Raw genomic sequence first — 20,833 nt, forward strand, 5'->3', positions numbered from 1 at the left:
AGACCCCGGACTGTTGAACGGCTGAAGCTGTACATCAAGCAAGAATGGGAAAGAATTCAACCAACAAAGCTTCAACAATTCGTGTCCTCAATTCCTAAATGTTCTTTGAATATAAAAGGTGATGTAACACAGTGGTAAACATGAGCCTGTCCCAGCTCTTTTGGAACTTGTTGCAGCCATAAAACTCCAAGTTAATGATTATTTGCGAAAAACAATCAAGTTTATCAGTTTGAACATTAAATATCTTGTCTTTGTAGTGTATTTAATTAAATATAGGTCGAACATGATTTGCAAATCATTGTATTCTGTTTTTATTTATCTTTAACACAACGTCCCAACTTCATTGGAATTGGGGTTGAATTATTAATGTTAATGTAATGTATCACAAAAATGCTTACAATATATAATATAATATTATATATATCATATAATGTACTTTATCATTTATGATATATATATATGACTTCCGGACGGCTTCGAGGAAATTCTGGTCGAAAGGCGGATCGGTGCAGCGTCTGCAGTGATGCGGACTTTGTATCGGTCCGTTGTGGTGAAGAAGGAGCTAAGCCGAAAGGCCAAGCTCTCGATTTACCGGTCGATCTACGTTCCTACCCTCACCTATGGTCGCTGCAGGTGAATAATTTCAGTTCAGCTTTTGTTTCAAGAATACTGGAGAAGACTCCGCTTATACAAGCTTGTTGTGATCCTCAACTCTCACTGGATCGGTTCGCAGCAGAGTGAATTGGCTGGGATGAAAATCAGAGGAAGAGATCCAACCCAAGTGAAGGAGAACAACAGGCAGGTCAGTGCAGAGTCTATTGTGATGCGTTATCTGTATTGGTTTGTCGTGGTGAAGAAGGAGCTGGACCGAAAAGCGAAGCACTCTATTTACCGGTCGAGCTACGTTACTACCTTCACCTACGGTCACGAGCTGTGGGTCATGACCGAAAGAACAAAATCGGAATCGTCCTTTATTTGCCAATTATGTCCAAAAAAAAACACACACAAGGAATCTGCCTCCGGTGATTGAAGCCGCTCTAGTACGACAACAGACAGTCAATTGACAGAGAACACTTTGGAGACAGAAAGACATTGGCCAAAAAAAAAAAAAAAAAACAGTCACTGAGCAATAAAGGATTGCTAGTTATCTGGTAGTGCCGGTATATTATTATTGTTATTACTTTTTTTTTTTGACAATTGTGCAAAAAGATGCAGAGTCCTCTCGCACTTAAAGCAGTTCGAATGACTAATATTGCAATAGTCCGGTGCAACGAGCATTGTGCAAAGGGTGCGATCATCCGGGACAATGTCGATTGTGCAAATGTTGCAGATCCTCCTCAGTCAGTGTGTAAATGGAGCAGATGCTACTAAGGCATGAGTGGCAACAACAGATATGCAAATAGTGGCGAGACTCCTACAGTGAGCGCACGAGCAATGTATCATTATAGTCATATAATCATAAACACGAACACAAGCGGCCGAAATGAGTTTCCTCCGCAAGGGTTCAACCATCTTAGAAGGGCTCAGACCCGAGCTGCTGCTCCGCCGCATCGAGAAGAGTCAGATGAGGTGGCTTCAATGTTTGTGACGAGAAGCTGCATTTTTGACACATTTTGTTTTTTTTTCCAGTTGTTTCAAACACTACTCATGTCATATTTCAGTCCAAAAAGCCAAAAGTTATAAATTGACCGTCTCTTGTTCGTCACCACAAACATTTATTCCTAAAGCAGATAACTATCGTGTTCTATTATTGTCATGTCACAAGACATTTTGGTTTGCGTTGTATCTTCTCCAGCTTTGGATCATCTCCCTTCGGAGAGAATCTTTGACCACAATCTGAGCAGCAAAAAAAGATTTCTCCCCAGTGCTTTTCCCGAATTTCTTTTAACCGCACACCAGCAGCCGTAAAAAGCAAACTATGACTTCAATCTCCGGCTGGAATGGATTTGCTGCATTTCATTCGCTTCCATGCGAAACCTGACCTTGATTTTACAACGTTTCGGGTTGCAAACGCGGTCACGGAGTGGATTCAATTCGTAACCTGAGGTTCCGCTGTGTTTTGATCACGATTGCGTCTGCGCTTTCCCATCTTTACTCCAGAAAAGTCAGTTTCCTCACAGTCTGTTCCAATCATTCATTTATTTGATATTATGGACATGACTTAAACATTGGACAAAGCAGCTGTATTACTACAAACGTTTTAGCACAAGTGCTAATTGTTAACTCTTGCCCACAGCAAGGCTTTAAAAAGCTTCAAACAGAACAAGAAGATATGCAAAATACAACAAGGGAGCTAGAACGCAAGACTTTTCAAAATCAGCGTCACAGCCATTATTTTCGGAATTGAACGTCGATGCCTGTCAATTTTCTCTCTTCACTGTCAGGATGTTGAAGCGATCAAAACTGGACTGCGCTGGTCGTCTTAGAAGACCTTGCATTGCGCGCCAAGACCAGTGAGGACAGCTGTCACCTGAAATTAGAGCTGTCGAGCTGTTCAGATGAGAGGCCAAATGTCTTCGGAGAGAACCACAACAGTCCAGTCGTGATCGAGTCAAAGCCTGGCGTTAAAACATTTACACTTTCTTTTACACCTTTATTTATCACGGCTATATTGATCAGCGCACTTGTGATTCTTGGACTGGTATTTATAAGAGAATCTTTGACCACAAACTGAGCAGGCGACAGCTTTCTCGCCGGTGTGCGTTCTAACGTGCGTTTTTAAGTTTCCCTTCTGAGAGAATCTTTGGCCACAAGCTGAACAGGCAAAAGGTTTCTCACCCGTGTGTGTTCTTGTGTGTATTTTTAAATCCGATTTTGTAGTGAATGCTTTACCGCAAACTGAGCAGGCAAACGGTTTCTCGCCAGTGTGGGTTCTTGTGTGACATATTAAGGGTCCCTTCTGGGAGAATCTTTGCCCACAAACGGAGCACGAAAAAGGTTTTTCACCAGTGTGTATTCTTGTGTGTGCTGTCAAAGTATTTATTTGAGTAAATCTTTGACCACAAACTGAGCAGATAAAAGGTTTCTCTCCAGTGTGGCTCATCATATGACTTTTCAAACGGCTCTTAAAAGCAAAAGTTTCCCTACACTGTGAACATTTCCAGGGTTTGTCATCAAAGGCACTGTCAGACTGTTGTTCGTTATCATCATCATCAGTGTTGCTCTCGGATAGTGGAGCTATGAGGCCATCTGCTTGTGATCCTCCACAGTGGTCTCCATCACCTTCTGTTGTCAGGTGTTGACTTGAGTTGCTGCTGCAGCTGCTGCTGCTTGGAGGCTCTGCCCCTCTGCTCGCTTCACTTGGACCTTCATCTTCACTCTTCAAAGGGATACCAGTTGATGGCAACTTGGTGATTTCCTCCTCCTCTTGTGATAGCTCTTCCACTTTGATCTGGAGGTGCTCGTGCTCCTCCTCCTCCTCCTCCTCCTCCTCCTCCTCCTCCTCTTCCTTTTTAATGTGGGGGAGCTCTTTGTCCTCCTCCTCTTCCTCCTCCTCTTTGATGCGAGGGAGCTCTGGCTCCTGTTGCTCTGGACAAAGATCTGCATTGATGTCTGCAAGACAAAAGAAGACAAATACACATGGTAGGATATATATATATATATATATATATATATATAGTACTTAATTATTAGTGCAATGTGTGAACGTGAGTGAGAATGGCTGTCTTTATGTGCCCAACCAGTTCAAGGTTTACCCCGCCTCTCACCCAGAGTCAGCTGGGATAGGCTCCAGCACACCCATTACCCTCGCGAGGATAAGTGGTTTGGAAAATGGATAGCTGGATGAATATGGGTTTGTGCGGATGCGCAATGTGACGTCCCGGTTTGTGTGCACGCGTCTGACGCGACGGACGCATTCCGTCCACAGTAGAAGCCGCGTTTGTTTTTAGTCATGTGAATGACTACATAAAAAGATCATAAATCGGAATTGGGCATCATGCCCTGCGGTGTGAACGTAGCCTCTGATCACGGCATTGCAATTGCACAAATTAATATTAATGATTCAACGATTACATGAATGACAAAATGATTAAAATATTTAGCACTGACTTTGCAACAATCCAAAATCCATCCATCCATTTTCAATACTGCTTACCCTCACGAGGGTCGCAGGCGTGCTGGCACCTCTCAGCTGACTCTGGGCGAGAAGCAGGGTACGCCCTGAATTGGTCACCAGCCAATCGCAGGCCACACAGAGACAAACAACAAGTTGCACTCACATTCACACCTAAGGGCAATTTAGACTCTTCAATCAACCTACCATGCTTTTGGGATGTGGGAGGAAATCAGAGTACCCAGAGCAAACCCACGCAGGTATGGGGAGAACATGCAAGCTCAACACAGGGAGGCCTGAATTTGAACGCCGGACCTCAGAACTGTGAGGCAGATGTGCTAACCAGTCGGCCATCGTGGCACAGTGTACAATATAATCATTATATATATATTTTTTTTAAAACGTCTAAAGATGTCGGCCAATCAGAAGCACTGACGTGCGTGATTCCTCGTGTCAGCTAATCAGAAGCCGTGCAATGTACGTGTCAGGTGCGTGATACCTACGGTACTTCCTGCTCACTCACTGGAAAACTTAAAGTTAACCTCGCGCGCACGTCCTCTCCGGAACATTTCCCACTTGGTCGTAACGGCGGAAAACATAGCAACTGCCCATAACAAAACACTTGGCATCTCTGGTTAAGTGGAGACCCACCATTTAAGTTTAATTAAATACATTTTCGGCTTTGGTTTCTAAATACATACAACATTTTGAAGATACAGTAAGTGCTGAAAACGTGCCAAAAGATCGAACAATGTAGTACTACTGAATTACTCAGATGTAGTTTAAGCCTCTTTTGCTTCATCTGTGTTGGCCAGATATTTTGGGTGGGACTAAAAACTATTGTGACGTCACGAGGTTTTGGCGTATACTTTTTAGCATGAGGCCCTCCGCCACGCTAGAAACACCAAGCGCCCTTATTCCATGCAGTGGCCATTCGACAGAATTGCCACTTCCTCATTCATAATTTGCGTTATCTGGGCATTTACACTTTCTTTTACACCTTTATTTATCACGGCTATATTGCCGTCTGAATCACGCTCATTGCGTTGCGAGGCAGTAGCGAAGAGGATGGTATCCGCGGCCCATTGTCAGCTTGCCTACGGTTAGAAAAGCAGCCGGAGGTCCGGTACGACGGCGTCATATTGAAGGCACAGCGCTATTGTTGTAACGCAGAATTTCAGCCGGGGGGTTACGCAGACTAGCTTTAACATGGAACACATGTGTTAATGTACCAAATATAATTCGAGGCAGGCTAAGGATTTCTCACCAGTGTGCGTTCTTGCGTGTCTTTTTAAATATCCCTTCAAAGAGAACCTTTGGCCACAAATTGGGCAGGCAAAAGGTTTGTCTCCTGTGTGGGTTCTTGAGTGACTTCTTAAGATTCCTTTTCGAGAGAATCTTTGACCACAAACTGAGCAGACAAATGGTTTCTCTCCAGTGTGGATTCTTGAGTGACTTCTTAAGATTCCCTTTCGAGAGAATCTTTGACCACAAACTGAGCAGGCAAACGGTTTCTCCCCAGTGTGGGTTCTTGTGTGTATTTTTAGGTCTCCCTTCTGAGAAAATCTTTGACTGCAAACTGAGCAGGAAAAAGGTTTCTCACCGGTGTGTTTTCTTGTGTGTTTGGTCAAACTTCCTTTTTCAGAGAATCTCTGACCACAATCTGAGCAAGCAAAAGGTTTCTCTCCAGTGTGTGTTCTCATGTGTTGTTTCAAATTCCACTTAGAAGTAAAGCTTTTCCCACATGGAGAACATTTCCAGCGTTTGTCATCGGCGTGCCCTCTCTTATGACCTTCTGACTGTTCATCATCATCATCAGGGTGAGGAGAGTGTGACGTTATGTCATCACTATCTGATAGTGGAGGTAAGAGGCCGTTTGCTTGTGATCCTTCACAGTGGTCTCCATCACCTTCTGTTGTCATGTGTTGACTTGAGCTGCTGCAGTTTAGAGGCTGCGCCCCTCTGCTCGCCTCGCTTTGACCTTCATCTTCACTCTTTAAAGGGACACCAGTCAGTGGCAACTTGGTGATATCCTCCTCCTCCTCTTCCTCTTTAATGTGGGGGACCTCTTCTCCCACCTCTTCCTCTTTAATGTGGGTGACATCGTCGTCCTCCTCTTCCTCTTTAATGGGAGGGGAGTCTGGCTCCTGTTGCTTGGGACAAAGATCTCCACTGACGTCTGTAAGACACAAGAAGACAACCACACATGGTTTGGTCAATTCAGTTCTCATGTTGTGACTGTAATGTGTATTGTTGTCAAGTTTCCCCTGGTTAGTGAGACTTTCCCACTCCCAGGTGCCAAGTTGGAGAGGTGCAGAACCCCACTTGAAAGGGTGAGCCTTTTTTCAAAGTTCCACTCCAATAACCAGAAGTTGTTTGCTTTTTGGTTCTTTTTATGAAAATAGTACGAATACATCGCGATGATGTCAGGGTTATTTTAACCAATACGTTCACACCACGGAAGGAAACAGAAGTCAGAAATCACAACTTGATTGAAGTAACTTTGCAAAGTGAGAGCAGCTACAAGAACAAGCACCACGCTCATCTCTCCCAACTCCTCGGACGTGCCTGACATTGTGCAGCTCTTTTTATTAAGGTGGTATCACATTCCATCTTTTAAGGATGTGGTCAGTGTCTGGGGGTGTGGGGGTTTTATTGCCTTGTGGAATGTGCACTGTAGCACTCCTCCAAACTGCTCCTGTTTCTCGCGAACAAGGGTGCTATCATCATCATTTCCGTCACATGACCATCCACGCACATCAAAAAGCCTTTAAAATGTCACAAGAGCAAAAGCTTGCATACGTCATCATTAAAAACTATTTTTTCAAGCGTGCAAGCCTGATAAAATAGTACAAAAAAGGCCCCGTGATGGGAGGTGTCCGCCATGTTGACAGCCAGCAGTGCCGGTCAAAGTTTGTGGTGAACATGACGGCACCGGCACTTCATAAATGCTAATGCCTGTGTTATGTCATCTTCCAAAAATGTTTTTCAAGGGTGAGCGATGCAGTCTATTCAACAGACAGCTCACAAAACTCATTAATGTACGCGGGAAATGAATCGCGTACCTCAGGCACTGCTCTGCAAGGAGGCATTACAGCGATCAATTTCAACAAAACAAGCCGACATAAATTTATCTAACCTCGCTATTTTTACAAGAATTTTTTTGTAAAAACACACCCTTAAATTTTTCACTCTTTGTTATATTGCAGCTATTTGCTAAAATCATTTAAGTTCATTTTTTTCGACATTAAATGTACACACAGCACCCCATATTGACAGACAAAAACTGAATTGTTGAAATTTTTGCAGATTTATTAAAAAAGAAAAACTGAAATATCACAGAGCCATAAGCATTCAGACCCTTTGCTCAGTATTTAGTAGAAGCAACCTTTTGAGCTAATACATTTTTTGGGAATGATGACATGTCCTCCGGGCCAAAGAGGAAAAGAACCATCCGGACTGTTATGGACGCAAAGATCAAAAGGCAGCATCAGTGATGGTATGGGGCTGTGTTAGTGCCCATGGCATGGGTGACTTACACATCTGTGAAGGCACCATTCATGCTGAAAGGTACATACAGGTTTTGGAGAAGCATATGCTGCCATCCAAGCAACGTCTTTTTCACGGACGCCCCTGCTTATTTCAGCGAGACGATGCCAAACCACATTCTGCACGTGTTACAACAGCGTGGCTTCGTAGTAAAAGAGGGCGGGTACTAGACTGGCCTGCCTGCCGCCCAGACCTGTCTCCCGTTGAAAATGTGGGGCGCATGATGAAGCGTAAAATACGACAACGGAGACCCCGGACTGTTGAACCGCCGATGCTGTACATCGAGCAAGAATGGGAAAGAATTCCACCTACAAAGCTTCAACAATTAGTGTCCTCAGTTCCCAAATGTTTAATTGAATGTTGTTAAAAGAAAAGGTCATGCAACCCAGTGGTAAACATCACCACCTGTCCCACCTTTTTTGGAACGTGTTGCAGCCATGAAATTCTAAGTTAATGATTATTTGCTAAAATCAATCAAGTTGATCAGTTTGAACATGAAATATCTTGTCTTTGTAGTGTATTCAAATAAATATAGGTTGAACATGATTTGCAAGTCATTGTATTCGGTTTTGATTTATGTTTAACACGACGTCCCAACTTCATTGTATTGGGGTTGTATATAGACTGGTGGAAGATGCTGCGAACTTTGTCAGATATAATTTGAATAAAGAACTTCAACATTAATAGCGCTGACACAACTTCTTACAACCTTTTTCCACGTTCTTACGACATATCCATTTCCATATCATTCCCTTTCCCTTGGACCAATGTGTAAATAATGTAAGTCATGTATGCAAAGAGTGCTTCATCTTCCTCCCCACATTCCAAAAACAGAAACGTCAAGTTAATTGAAGACTCTAAATTGTCCGTCGGTGTGAGTGTGACTGTTGTTCTGTGTCTATATTTGCCCTGTGATTGACTGACGACCAGTCCTGGGTGTAGTCCGGCTTCGGCCCCAGCTCCCTGCAACCCTCAACGGGACTAAGCGGTTAGAGAAAATGGCTGAATGGATGGAAACGGCAAACTAGTGTCAAGGGATGGAGATGGCAAGGGGGATTCTGATGCATCATGGGAAATCCACGATTCGGCCTTCCAAATTCCTAATCATGATGCAAGACACCTCTTTTGATTTTTTTCAGCTCTGCTATTCCAAATAAACTCAAAGACATTCTGCTCATAACTTTAAAAAAAAAAATGATTCTGGTGGAGATGGTAATTACATGAACATCCATAAATTGTGGAATTGTCAAAGGATAATGGCGATTTCCCCACAAAGTCTCAACGATTTTCCTCTCTATAATTCTCTCAGACTCTCGCTGCCTTTTTATGATACATTTTCGGAACATAGATCTCCCAATCTCTTTACGATAACAATACCGAGTACATTAACAGGTCCATCAGTGCACACCACCGGTGCCTTACAATCCATTTTTTAAATCAGTTCCTTTTAAACCACCAATCCGAAGTAGTTTACATTCATCGTAATTGAGCTTTCGTCCAAATTGTTGTGAAAATGTGTCCAAACGATTTATTAGGTTTGGCAGACAGTGAGGTTTTGGGCTCATACATTAAGGAAGCCTGTATCATCAGCATCCATTGAAATTGGACTTTCTAGATTGTTAATGTAAAGCCCTTCTATATTCTCTTCTAATCTCACTTGAAAAGCTAATATCTCTTTCGCAATTATAAATAAATAAGGGGGAAATTGGGCATCCTTGCTTGACACCTTTTAGAATGGGCACTTTCTCTGAAAGATGGCCCTGATTCATAAATCTGCAATTTGCATCTTTATATTATATATATATCTTTATATTATATATATTTATATAATTATTGCAGCGTGGCTTCGTCGTAAAAGAGTGCGGGCACTAGACTGGACTGCCTGCAGTCCAGACTGAAAGTTAGAACTTTAGCTGTACATCAAGCAAGAATGGGAAAGAATTCCACCGACAAAGCTTCAACAATTAGTGTCCTCAGATCCCAAATGTTCATATAGTGTTGTTCAAAGAAAAGGTGTTGTAACACAGTGGTAAACATGAACCCTGTCCCAGTTTTTTTGGGAACGTGTTGCAGCCATAAAATTCCAAGTGAGTGATTATTTGCCAAGAACAATAAAGTTGATCAGTTTGAACATGAAATATCTCGCCTTTGTCGTGTATTCAACCAAATATAGGTTGAACATGATTTGCAAATCATTGTAGTCTGTTTTGATTTATGTTTAACACAATGTCCCAAACTTCGTTGGAATTGGGGTTGTAAGAAAGCAGAGTTTACCAACGCCTGCACTGGACATCATGACATCAAATCATGACTGACTGCGGATATTTCACACTGGACCTCACGCAGCTTGGGTTCTGTTCTTCACCCGTCTTCCTCCAAACCCTTGGACCTTGCGCTTCCCAAATGAAAGGCACACTTTAACTTTCATTGGAAAAGAGGACCTCGGACCAGCGGGCAACAGTCCAGTCCTTCTTCTCCTTGGCCCAGTTGAGACGCTTCCTGCGTTGGCTCAGGCTCTTGACCCGAGGAACCCGACAGTTGTAGCCCGTCTCCCGGATGCATTAGAATGTGCGGTTTTTTCCCCCCCAGTCTTCCCCGTATTGAACGCAAATGAGACAATTGAACCAAACTAAAGCAATTACATCACACCTCGGGAAACCTGTGCAGGTGCTTTGAGTTCAGTAGATGATTCGTGTGTGACACGCACTCACACAAACGCAAAACCTTTATGGCACTGCAAAACATTTTTTTTTTTTTTTTGTAATTCTTGATTTGGTGGATTTTATGAGCTGGACCCCAAATTATGCAAAACCCTTTTCAGAGCTTCTGAAATGCTGCCGACGCAGTCCACATCATCTGATCCGCACGGTAAGATCGGATGGCTCATAATATTGTGACGCTAACAGTAGATAACGTAAATAACCGCGGGAATATTGTCAGAAAGGGAAAGTGTTCCCTAAACTCGTGACAGTAAGAAGTGAACAAACCTGCTCTGCGTAAGACAACTCTCGGCTGCATCTTGCAAAAAGCGTCCAGCAGTTGACGTTGCCGCTCGTTCTCGTTTTCTGGTTCCCAAAGTCCCTCCTCGTACTCGACTGTCATTCTTGTGCACATTTTCACACGGTAAACAAAAACACTTGACGCTCGCGCTGATCACAAACGCGTCTCTTTGTTAGCGAGCTAAGCTGTGCTAAGCTAGGCCGCGAAGCTTTCAATGTGCGCAAGACGAGTTCAACCGGCCACGAAGATGGAATTAACGATGTTTTAGTCCAGCGAAGTAGCGACCGGGGACGTCCTGCGTCGAGGATTCAGCGCCTTCGGTAGAAATTCAGCAAGATTTAAGCAAGGGTGTCAAACCCTCCGTGAGTCCTTCTGCCGCTCCCCTTCTTCTTCGTGGGATTATTTGGCGCTTGGCCGACAACGAAATGGGGCGTTTCCGCCACCTACCGGCGAGGAGGGTGGACCACACTAACACGATTTAAAAAAAAAAAAGAAGGAAAAAAACGATTCTTTCTGTCACCTGTTTGTCTGCAATCGTGAAATAATATCTACTGTTTTCTGAACCACTTTGTAGCATGTCTACACTGTTGAAATAGATTTTGGTGACAAATGAGTTACCAGTCTGTCTTCCAACGCATAATATCCTGTTCTATTGTTTCCCCTTGTTCACAGGCACCCCACCCCCCCTCCCAGTCCTTCTGTTCTTCCTCCCACTGCTTTTCCTGTCATAGTCCCAACATTCAAAGTCCCCACGTTCACTTCGAGCCTTCTTTATCTGGGTGATAACCATACATAAAAACAGCTGTAAACATATCAAATACAGAAACGCGGGATCAAACTTGGAAGTGAGCGAGACAAAAGACAAAATATAGAAGAAAGCAAGCTCGATAGTTTTTTTTTTTTTTTTTTTTTCCATTCACATTTATTCGTAAAACGCAGAACGTACAAACCCCATCGCCGGGGCAGAAGTGACATACATCGGTGGGGAAAAAAGGCAGATGATCGTATTACAAAATGACATTAGAAAGGTTTTAACGGCTTTCAGTGTCTAATAGTCCTAATTCATTGCTTGACTTCGTTTTCGTATCTACATATTTTTTTCCGGCACTGTTTTAGTTAGAGCTCTCGGTGCCACGAGACACACACGTAGGCCGCAAATGCGGTTTTCTGCAATCCGGTAGGTTTTTTACGGGAGCAAGTGATTGGCCTATCGCCCAAACCCAGCACCTGGTATTCCTACGTGGTCTCCCATCCAAGAACTAACCAGGACCGACCCTGCTTAGCTTCCCGAGAACAGACGAGCTCAAACACCTCGCGTGGCTAAAAATGTATGATTAGCTGAATTCCTTTTATCAAGGCGTAGCACTTGATGATTTATTCTCTCAAATTATTCCAACCTTTTTAAATGAGGCGTGTGCTTATTGATGTTACTGTGTTTTGGATGATTGGTGTGTTTCTACCCAGGGCTTTGAAATTTCAAGTGAAATAAGTCTTATACGATGCACCTTGACTAAAATGTTGACTATCCACATTAGGTTTCATATGATTCCTCGACTGCGTCACAAATGGCTCGATTCTGGGGAAAACCTTTTGAGTCGCATTTCCACATTCCGATGTCGCTCCCTTGTTACTCTCTTTCCTCATCCGTCTTCATTCCCACAGTTCAATACGGGTGGAGGAGCGAACATGATGAGTCGGCTATTATTATCCACTGATGACAATGAATGTGAATGAGCTCAGCTCCCGTTTCATGGTGTGAATTCATGCCTCAAGTCCGCTCTCTTAACTTCCTTCACGTTTGTGTAGACAGCCAGGAGCTGCACGATTGCACTGTGAAACCAGGAGCTTGGATGCCGCTGACGTCAGCAATACTTGCATGTGTGTGTGTGTGTGTGTGTGTGTGTGTGTGTGCATGAAAGTAGTTTACAGTAATGCCTCCTGGTGGCTAAGGTGACTAAACTAGGGTGTAAAAACGGTTTAATTCTTTACATTCTATTCCACTATGTAATTACTCTGTTTTTTGTTGTTGTTTTTTTTTTGAGTACTATGTTACAGAGTGTTAGTTTTCCTTAAAAAAACAAACATGTTTTATGTGGGAGCTCGAACTTGTTGTAGGAATTTCAATGATTTCCAATGGGGGCAATGGATTTGATATACAGTACAATCAAGTTGAGTTAACCTCACCGTTTGAAGAGTTGTACGTTATTCGGGATATAGATCATAAGAATATAGATCAAACGAGACAGGCTAGATAAAACACGAGAGCGTAGACTTCGAAAATCAGTACGGCAGCAATTACTTTTGATAGGACACATTTACATTTTCATACGAAGCTTCTCAATCGCTGCTATTCCCACCGGCACACTTGTGTGACGTCACCTGATACATATAAGAGAATCTCTGGCCACAAACTGAGCAGGAAAAAGGTTTCTTTCCAGTGTGGCTGCTCGTGTGATTTTTCAAGCTTCTATTCGAAGAGAATCGCCGACCGCAATCTGAGCAGGCAAAAGGTTTCTCTCCCGTGTGAGTTCTTGCGTGTGTTGTCAAATGTTTCTTCTGAGTGAATCGTTGACCGCAAAGCGAGCAAGAAAAAGGTTTCTCCCCAGTGTGTGTTCGCGTGTGTACTTTCAAAGATATCTCGTGATTGAATCTTTGACCGCAAGCCGAGCAGGAATAAGGCTTCTCTCCGGTGTGTGTTCTTGTGTGTATTTTTAAATATCGCTTTGTTGTAAATCTTTGGCCACAATCCGAGCAGGGAAACAGTTTCTCGCCAGTGTGGGTTCTTGAGTGACTTCTTAAGCGTCCCTCCAGAGAGAATCTTTGGCCGCATACCGAGCAGGAAAAAGGTTTCTCACCAGTATGCAGTCTTGTGTGTATTTTCAAATATCCGTGTGTCGTAAATCTATGACCGCAATATGAACAAACAAAAAGTTTCTCTCCAGTGTGGGTTCTCGTGTGAGTTTTTAAGTTTCCCTTTTCAGAGAATCTTCGACCACAAACCGAGCACGCAAAAGGTTTTTCGCCAGTGTGTGTTTTTGCGTGACTCCGTAAATTTCCCTTCTGAGTGAATCTTTGACCGCAAACCGAGCAGGAAAAGGGTTTCTCGCCAGTGTGGGTTCTTGCGTGTATTTTCAAATATCCCTTTGTAGTAAATCTATTACCACAATCTGAGCAGAAAAAAGGTTTTTCACCAGTGTGCGTTCTCATATGAGCTTTCAAACTGCACTTAGAAGCTAAGGTTTTTCCGCACTGAGAACATTTCCAGCGTTTGTCGTCGGTGTGACCTGTCTGAAGAACTTCAGACTCATCATCATCGTCATGATCATCATCATCATCAGCGTGAGGAGAGGGTGACGTTATGTCGTCACGCTCTGATAGTGGCGCAAAGAGGCCGTCTGCTTGTGATCCTCCGCAGTGGTCTCCATCACCTCCTGTTGCCTTGTGTTGACTTGAGCTGCTGCTTGGAAGCTGCGCCCCTCTGCTCACCTCACTTGGACCTCCATCTTCACTCTTCAAAGGGACACCAGTCGGTGGCAACTTGCTTATAGCCTTCTCCTCCTCTTCCTCTTTAATGTGGGCGACATCTTCATTCTGCTCTTCCTCTTTAATGGGAGGGGACTCTGGCTCCTGTTGCTTGGGACGAAGATCTCCACTGATGTCTGCAAGACAAGACAGACAGACACACATGGTTTGGTCAGGCCAATTATCATGTTGTGACTTTGCGTAGTATCATCAAGCTCCACCTGGTTGGGTTTAGCTCCTTCCTCACCAAAACCGACTGATACAAAAACCGCATCACCGCAGACGCTGGACCGATCCGCCTGTCGATCTCACGTTCCCTTCTTCCCTCGCTCTGTATAAGATCCTGTGCACGCTCTCCTTGTCTCCGGATGATACGCTCGTATTTGTTCGAAGCGTCGAATAAATTCCCTTGTGATCAGTTCAGCTCCTTGTCCGCTAATTTGTATCGAGGTGTTCCAAGTCGAGTCTCTGTTTACCTCCTGGAAACTTAGAATACAGTGTGTCTCATGAAAACGTAGCCCGCAACTAGACTTTACGCCGATTTTATCGGTTTGATCGGTATCGGCCGATCATTGGCGTTTTATGCTGATCGGCTTTCATGTCATAATTTGCCGATCCGATCAATGACGTCGTCGATCGGCTCCGCCAAAAGACATTTAACGCCACGTCGCCATCGCATGAATCCGAAAGCTAGTTTATTTTTAGCCTTGTCACGTGTCTTGTGGCGTAGTACTGTAACTATCTGACGGCCAAATAAAGTTTTTTCAACCTTGTCGGTGAAAAAACACGTCATCCTTGTGGGATTATTTTGCGTTGTCTCAGACAAACAACACATAAGTTATTTGCAGTCTGTGCACAACTGAAGTAGGTCGTGGGGAACGTCACGTTTAACTGCCTTGGTAATCAAACATATCAGCACAACTGTGTGTTTTCTCATTTATGAAATAAAAGTAGGGCTGTGAATTTCAAAATAAGAGCAAGTAAATTAAAAAAAGAGGATGACGTGGTCAAATAAAGGGCTTGACTTCAGAATAATTGTTTGAAAAAAGAAAACAAAATACAGATAATACTTCATGTTTTGATCATATGCATTATGAATAGGGAGAAGGCTTTACCAGAATTCTGAGGTGAACGTTGGGGGTGCGTGTTATACACGAGATATTACAGTAGTTCAGTTCACAGTTCACAATTCAATTTGTTAAACTAAATTCACCAACGCAAACATTAACTAGTTCATAGTTCTTTGTTTTTGTTTTTTTTTTCAATGTGTTGCTGACGAGCGAGTCCCCTTAAAATACTGGCATTTCCTTTTCCCCAATGCTGCCACCCATTCAGTCCACACCAGGAGCCCCCTTATAATCTCAAAACGTGAGAGAAACGTGTTGCTTGAATGGTCTTTTTTTTTTTTTTTTTTTAAATGAGGAATTCAAACAAAAACAAGACTTTTTTTTTTTGTTTTGTCCGCAATGTGCAAACAAAAACACGCCACATGGTATGACAGGAACGATAGTGAAAGGACATTGATAACTTTGCATTCCTCGTAGCTCTGACCACCCAGCGAAACCCGCGACCTGCAGCTTTATATTAACAAAATATTTTATTGGATCTATTCTTATATGACAAGCCCAATTCCAACGAAGTTGGGACGTTGTTTTAAACATAAATGAAAACAGAATACAGTGATTTGCAAATCATGTTCAACCTATATTGAATTGAATACAATACAAAGACAAGATATTTCATGTTCCAACTGATCAACTTGATTGTTTGTAGCAAATAATAATTCACTTGGAATTTTATGGCTGCAACACGTTTGACCTCCAAAGTTCTGCATGAACTCTGTCCTACTCCCTCCCACCTTTGGAAAGATAAGTGTGTGTTGCGCAGCTGGACTGGAAAAGTACCGACAACTAGGTTTCCCTTCCCCCCTTCGTGTGGCAACACACTCTCAAAACCACTTCAATTCTTACGCTTGTACCAATATGTCTCAGGCTGCAGCGACTTCACCGTTGCCATTTCCCAACTTTGCAACAATCTGAACTTATTTTCCTAATTCCGGCCCTTTTACCACCTAACACCCCTTACGACCCCAATTCCAATGAAGTTGGGACGTTGTGTTGAACTCTTGAGGCAGAGGCTCTAACCAGTCGGCCACCGTGCCGCCAGAGGTTTATCTGTTTGAACATTAAATATCTTGATTTTGTACTGCCTCACAGTTCTGAGGAGCAGGGTTCAGTCGCCGGTCCCGCCTGTGTGGAGTTTGCATGTTCCCCCCCGTGCCTGCGTGGGTTTTCTCCGGGCACTCCGGTTTCCGCCCACATCCCAAAAATATGCATGATAGGTTGATTGAAGACTCTAAATTGCCCGTAGGTGTGAATGTGAGTGTGAATGATTGTTTGTTTATGTGTGCCCTGCGATGGGCTGGCAGCCAGTTCAAGGGTGCACCCCGCCTCCTGCCCGAAAATAGCTGGGATAGGCGCCAGCACGCCCGCGACCCTTGTGAGGATAAGCGGCTCAGAAAATGGATGGATGGATGGATAAACGTTCTTTTTTTTTTAGCAAATAATCATTCATTTAGAATTGTATGGCTGCAACACGTTCCAAAAAAAGCTGGGACAGGGTCATGTTTACCACTGTTTGGACTGCAGGCAGGCCAGTCTAGTACCCGCACTCTTTTACGACGAAGCCACCCTGTTGTAACACATGAAGAATGTGGTTTGGCATTGTCTCGCTGAAATAAGCAGGGGCGCCTGTGAAAAAGACGTTGCTTGGATGGCAGCATATGTTTCTCCGAAACCTGTATGTACCTTTCAGCATGAATGGTGCCTTCACAGATGTGTAAGTTACCCATGCCATTGGCACTAACACAGCCCCATACCATCGCAGATGCTGGCTTTTGAAATTTGCGTCCATAACAGTCAGGATGGTTCTTTTCCTCTTTGGCCCGGAAGACACGACATTCACAATTCCCAAAAACAATTTGAAACGTGGACTCGACGGACCACAGAACACTTTTCCACTTTGCATCAGTCCATCTAAGATGAGCTCGGGTCCAAACAAGCCGGCGACGTTTCTGGGTGTTGTTAATAAATGGCTTTTGCTTTGCATAGTAGAGTTTTAAGTTGCACTTACGGATGTGGCGCCGAACTGTATTTACAGACATTGGTTTTCTGACGTGTTCCTGAGCCCACGCGGTGATATCCTTTACACATTGATGTCGGTTTTTGATGCAGTGCCGCCTGAGGGATCAAAGGTCACGGGCGTTCAATGTTGGTTTTCGGCCTCGCCGCTTCCATGCAGTGATTTCTCCAGATTCTCTCAACCTTTTCATGATATTACGGACCGTAGATGATGAAATCCCTCAATTCCTTGCAAGAATGAGAAAGTGTTTCCTGAACAAGTAATAGTAGGTAGGGTGTGAACAAACCTGCCCTGCGTAAGACAACTCTCGGCTGCGTCTTGCAAAAAGCGTCCAGCAGTTGGCGTTGTCGCTCGTTCTCGTTTTCTGGTCCCCAAAGTTCCTCCTGGTACTCTGCTGTCCTTCTGGCGCACATTTTCGCACGATAAACACAACGCGCACAACTCTGCTCGGCGGCGCGTTGAGCAAAAAAAAAATAAAAAATAAAAAAGCTGTTAGCAAGCTTGTTAGCAAGCTAGGCTAAGCTAGGCCGCGAAGCTCCGACGGTGCACGAGACGAGTTCAACCGGACACGAAGATCTAATAAATGATGTTTTTAGTCCGGTCAATTCGTGATGGAAGCTCTGTGTCGAGGCTTCGGTACGATCATTCGCTGCTAAATGACGAAGGGTTAGTGGGGCGCGTCTGGTTGCGGGGGGTGGGGCGGAACTGCTACGTGTGCGGAAGAAAATCTGGAATGCGTAAGGCAACTCCACTGGGACGAACTTCGTGTCACCAACACGCGATTCAACTTAACATGAAAACGCCAATTATAGAAACAATTTTGCGAGAAATGTAAAATAGGACAACCACTACGACGTCCAATTGGATGCGTAGTTATTTCTGGCGAATAAATGAGTTAAAATCATTCACATAGCGCATTTTGTGTGCGTTGGACGGCAAGAAAACCAAAAGGCCAAGAATGCCGGTGAGGCACATGATGCTCCATATGATCGCACGCAACGCTGTACAATCACAGCAAGGGAACTGGGAACTGGGGACTTTGAATGTTGGGACTATGACAGGAAAATCTCGGGAGTCGGTTGACATGATGATTAGGAGAAAGGTTGATAGATTGTGTGTCCAGGAGACCGGGTGGAAAGGCAGTCTGGCTAGAAGTTTAGGGGCAGGCTTGAAATTATTTGACCATGGTGGAGACGGGAAGAGAAATGGAATCGGGGTTATTTTGAAAGAAGAGTTGGCTAAGAATGTCTTGGAGGCGAAAAGAGTTTCAGATCGAGTGATGAGGCTGAAGCTTGAAATGGAGGGTGTTGTGTGTCATGTGATTAGCGGCTATGCCCCACAGGTAGGGTGCGACCTTGAGGTGAAAGAGAAATTCTGGAAGGAGCTCGACGAAGTAGTTCTGAGCATCCGAGACAGAGAGAGAGAGTCGTGATTGGTGCAGATTGTAATGGACGTGTTGGTGAAGGTCATAGATGAAGAAGGGATGGGTATGGACGGCATCCACGAAAGGAACTTGGAGGGACAGATGGTGGTAGACTTTGCAAAAAGGATGCAAATGGCTGGAGTGAACACTTTTTTTCCAGAAGAGGCAGGAACATGGGGTGACCTACGAGAGCGGAGGTAGAAGCACGCAGTCTTAGTTCTGGCAGCGTGCAAGTCCTCAAGGGCGGGTAGGGGGCACCGACAATCCTTTCAGCAGTTTTGATTGTCCGTTGCAGTCGGAGTTTGTCCTTTTTTGTAGCAGCGCCAAACCAGACTGTGATGGAAGAACACAGGACCGATTGGATGACCGCTGTGTCGAACCGCCTCAGCAGCTCCGGTGGCAGGCCGTGCTTTCTCAGAAGCCGCAGGAAGTACATCCTCTGCTGGGCCTTTTTGAGGACGGAGTTGATGTCGATCGCCCACTTCAGGTCCTGAGAGACTGTAATTCCCAGGAACTTGAAGGTCTCGACGGTTGACACAAGGCAGCTGGACAGCGTGAGGGGGCAGCTGTGGCGGAGGATGCCTCCTGAAGTCCACGATCATCTCCACAGTTATCCAGGACTACCGTGGCGCAGAAAATTCCGGCGGATTACAAGGAAAAGCTGGCGTGGGAGCGATGGATGACAGATGGCGAACACAGCTTTTTACTCAGACTGGGAGGCAACGTCGGGCGAGTTACGCCACCATATATGAATGGATTGTGGATGCTTGGGCTAAGGTATCTGCTTCGGCTGTTGTCCGCGCTTTCGCGAAAGCCGGCATCATTGTTGAACAAACCGCCGGCAACGAGACTGACTCCGACAATGACGAGAGGGAACCCGGCGTGCTTGATGGAGAACTTGCCCAGCTGTTCATTTCGGATAGAGAAAATGAGGACTTGGATGGATTTGTGGATGAGGATTAATCAAAAAATAACGTGAGTACATTGTTAAATATAATAAAGTACAACCGAACTCAGTTTTGCTCCCGCTACCGTTTTAAAAACATTGTTTTAGCGTGCATGCATGCAACCGTATGTTTTAAAATAGCATATGTTTTACCATATGCTATTTAGGGGTCGGGTGCAGTGCGAGCTGGGTGGTGGCCGAAGCCAGGGGACGTTGGCGATGTGATTCCATGCTACAGAAGCTGGCTCTCGGGACGTGGAATGTCACCTCTCTGGCAGGGAAGGAGCCCGAGCTGGCGTGTGAGGTCGAGAAGTTCCGGCTAGATATAGTCGGACTCGCCTCCACGCACAGCTTGGACTCTGGTACCAGTCCTCTCGAGATGGGTTGGACTCTCTTTCACTCTGGAGTAGCCCACGGTGAGAGGCGCCGAGCAGGTGTTAGGGTTAGGGTTCGCTCGGCGCCTGTACGTTGGTGTTCACCCCGGTGGACGAGAGGATAGCCTCCCTGCGCCATCGGGTGGGAGTACAGGTCCTGACTGTTGTTTGTGCCGATGCACCAAACAGCAATACCCACCATTTTGGAGTCCTTAGAGGGGGTGTCCAGCACCTGCTCGGGACTCCATCATTCTGCTGGAGGACTTCAATGCTCACGTGGGCAATGACAGTGAGACCTGGAAGGGCGTGATTGGGAGGAACGGCCCCCCCGATCAGAACCGGAGCGGTGTTCTGTTATTGGACTTCTGTGCTCATCACGGATTGTCCATAACGAACACCATGTTCAAGCATAAGGGTGTCCACACGTGTACTTGGCACCAGGACACCCTAGGTCGCCGTTCGATGATTGACTTTGTGGTCGTGTCATCGGACTTGCAGCCGCATGTTCTTCACTTGGGTGAAGAGAGGGGCAGAGCTGTCAACTGATCACCACCTGGTGGTGAGTTGGCTCCGATGGTGGGGGAAGATGCCGGTCTGACGTGGGAGGCCCAAACGTATTGTGAGGGTCTGCTGGGAACGTCTGGCGGAATCTCCTGTCAGAAGGAGTTTCAACTCCCACCTCCGACAGAACCTTGCTCATGTTCCGGGGAAGGTGGGGGACATCGAGTCCGAGTGGACCTGTGGCTGTAAGGCGGTCAGCGCCTGTTGTGGTGACAATCCCCGAACTCGTTGGTGGACACCAACGGTGAGGGACGCCGTCAAGC

The 20,833-nt window shown here is 44.9% G+C and overlaps 1 protein-coding gene across 3 annotated transcripts; it reads right to left on the reverse strand.

Annotated features, from left to right (window-relative positions):
- Nucleotides 1-11,506: 11,506 nt before the first annotated feature.
- Nucleotides 11,507-17,953, reverse strand: LOC133417791 (gastrula zinc finger protein XlCGF28.1-like). 3 transcript variants are annotated; one of them, XM_061705901.1, is made up of 3 exons: nucleotides 17,553-17,639; nucleotides 17,258-17,448; nucleotides 11,507-14,262 (listed from the first exon to the last, which is right to left on the reverse strand). In XM_061705901.1, the coding sequence occupies exons 2-3, from the start codon at nucleotides 17,286-17,288 to the stop codon at nucleotides 12,941-12,943; spliced, it is 1,353 nt and encodes a 450-aa protein (XP_061561885.1). In that variant the 5' UTR covers nucleotides 17,289-17,448; nucleotides 17,553-17,639; the 3' UTR covers nucleotides 11,507-12,940. The 3 variants fall into 3 exon arrangements, with proteins under 3 accessions (XP_061561885.1, XP_061561886.1, XP_061561883.1); XM_061705902.1 differs by having other exon boundaries at nucleotides 17,258-17,364; nucleotides 17,553-17,631; XM_061705899.1 differs by lacking the exon at nucleotides 17,258-17,448 and having other exon boundaries at nucleotides 17,553-17,953.
- Nucleotides 17,954-20,833: the final 2,880 nt, after the last annotated feature.

This window comes from Phycodurus eques, chromosome 19, assembly GCF_024500275.1.
Source record: "Phycodurus eques isolate BA_2022a chromosome 19, UOR_Pequ_1.1, whole genome shotgun sequence".
NCBI classification, from domain to species: Eukaryota; Metazoa; Chordata; class Actinopteri; order Syngnathiformes; family Syngnathidae; genus Phycodurus; species Phycodurus eques.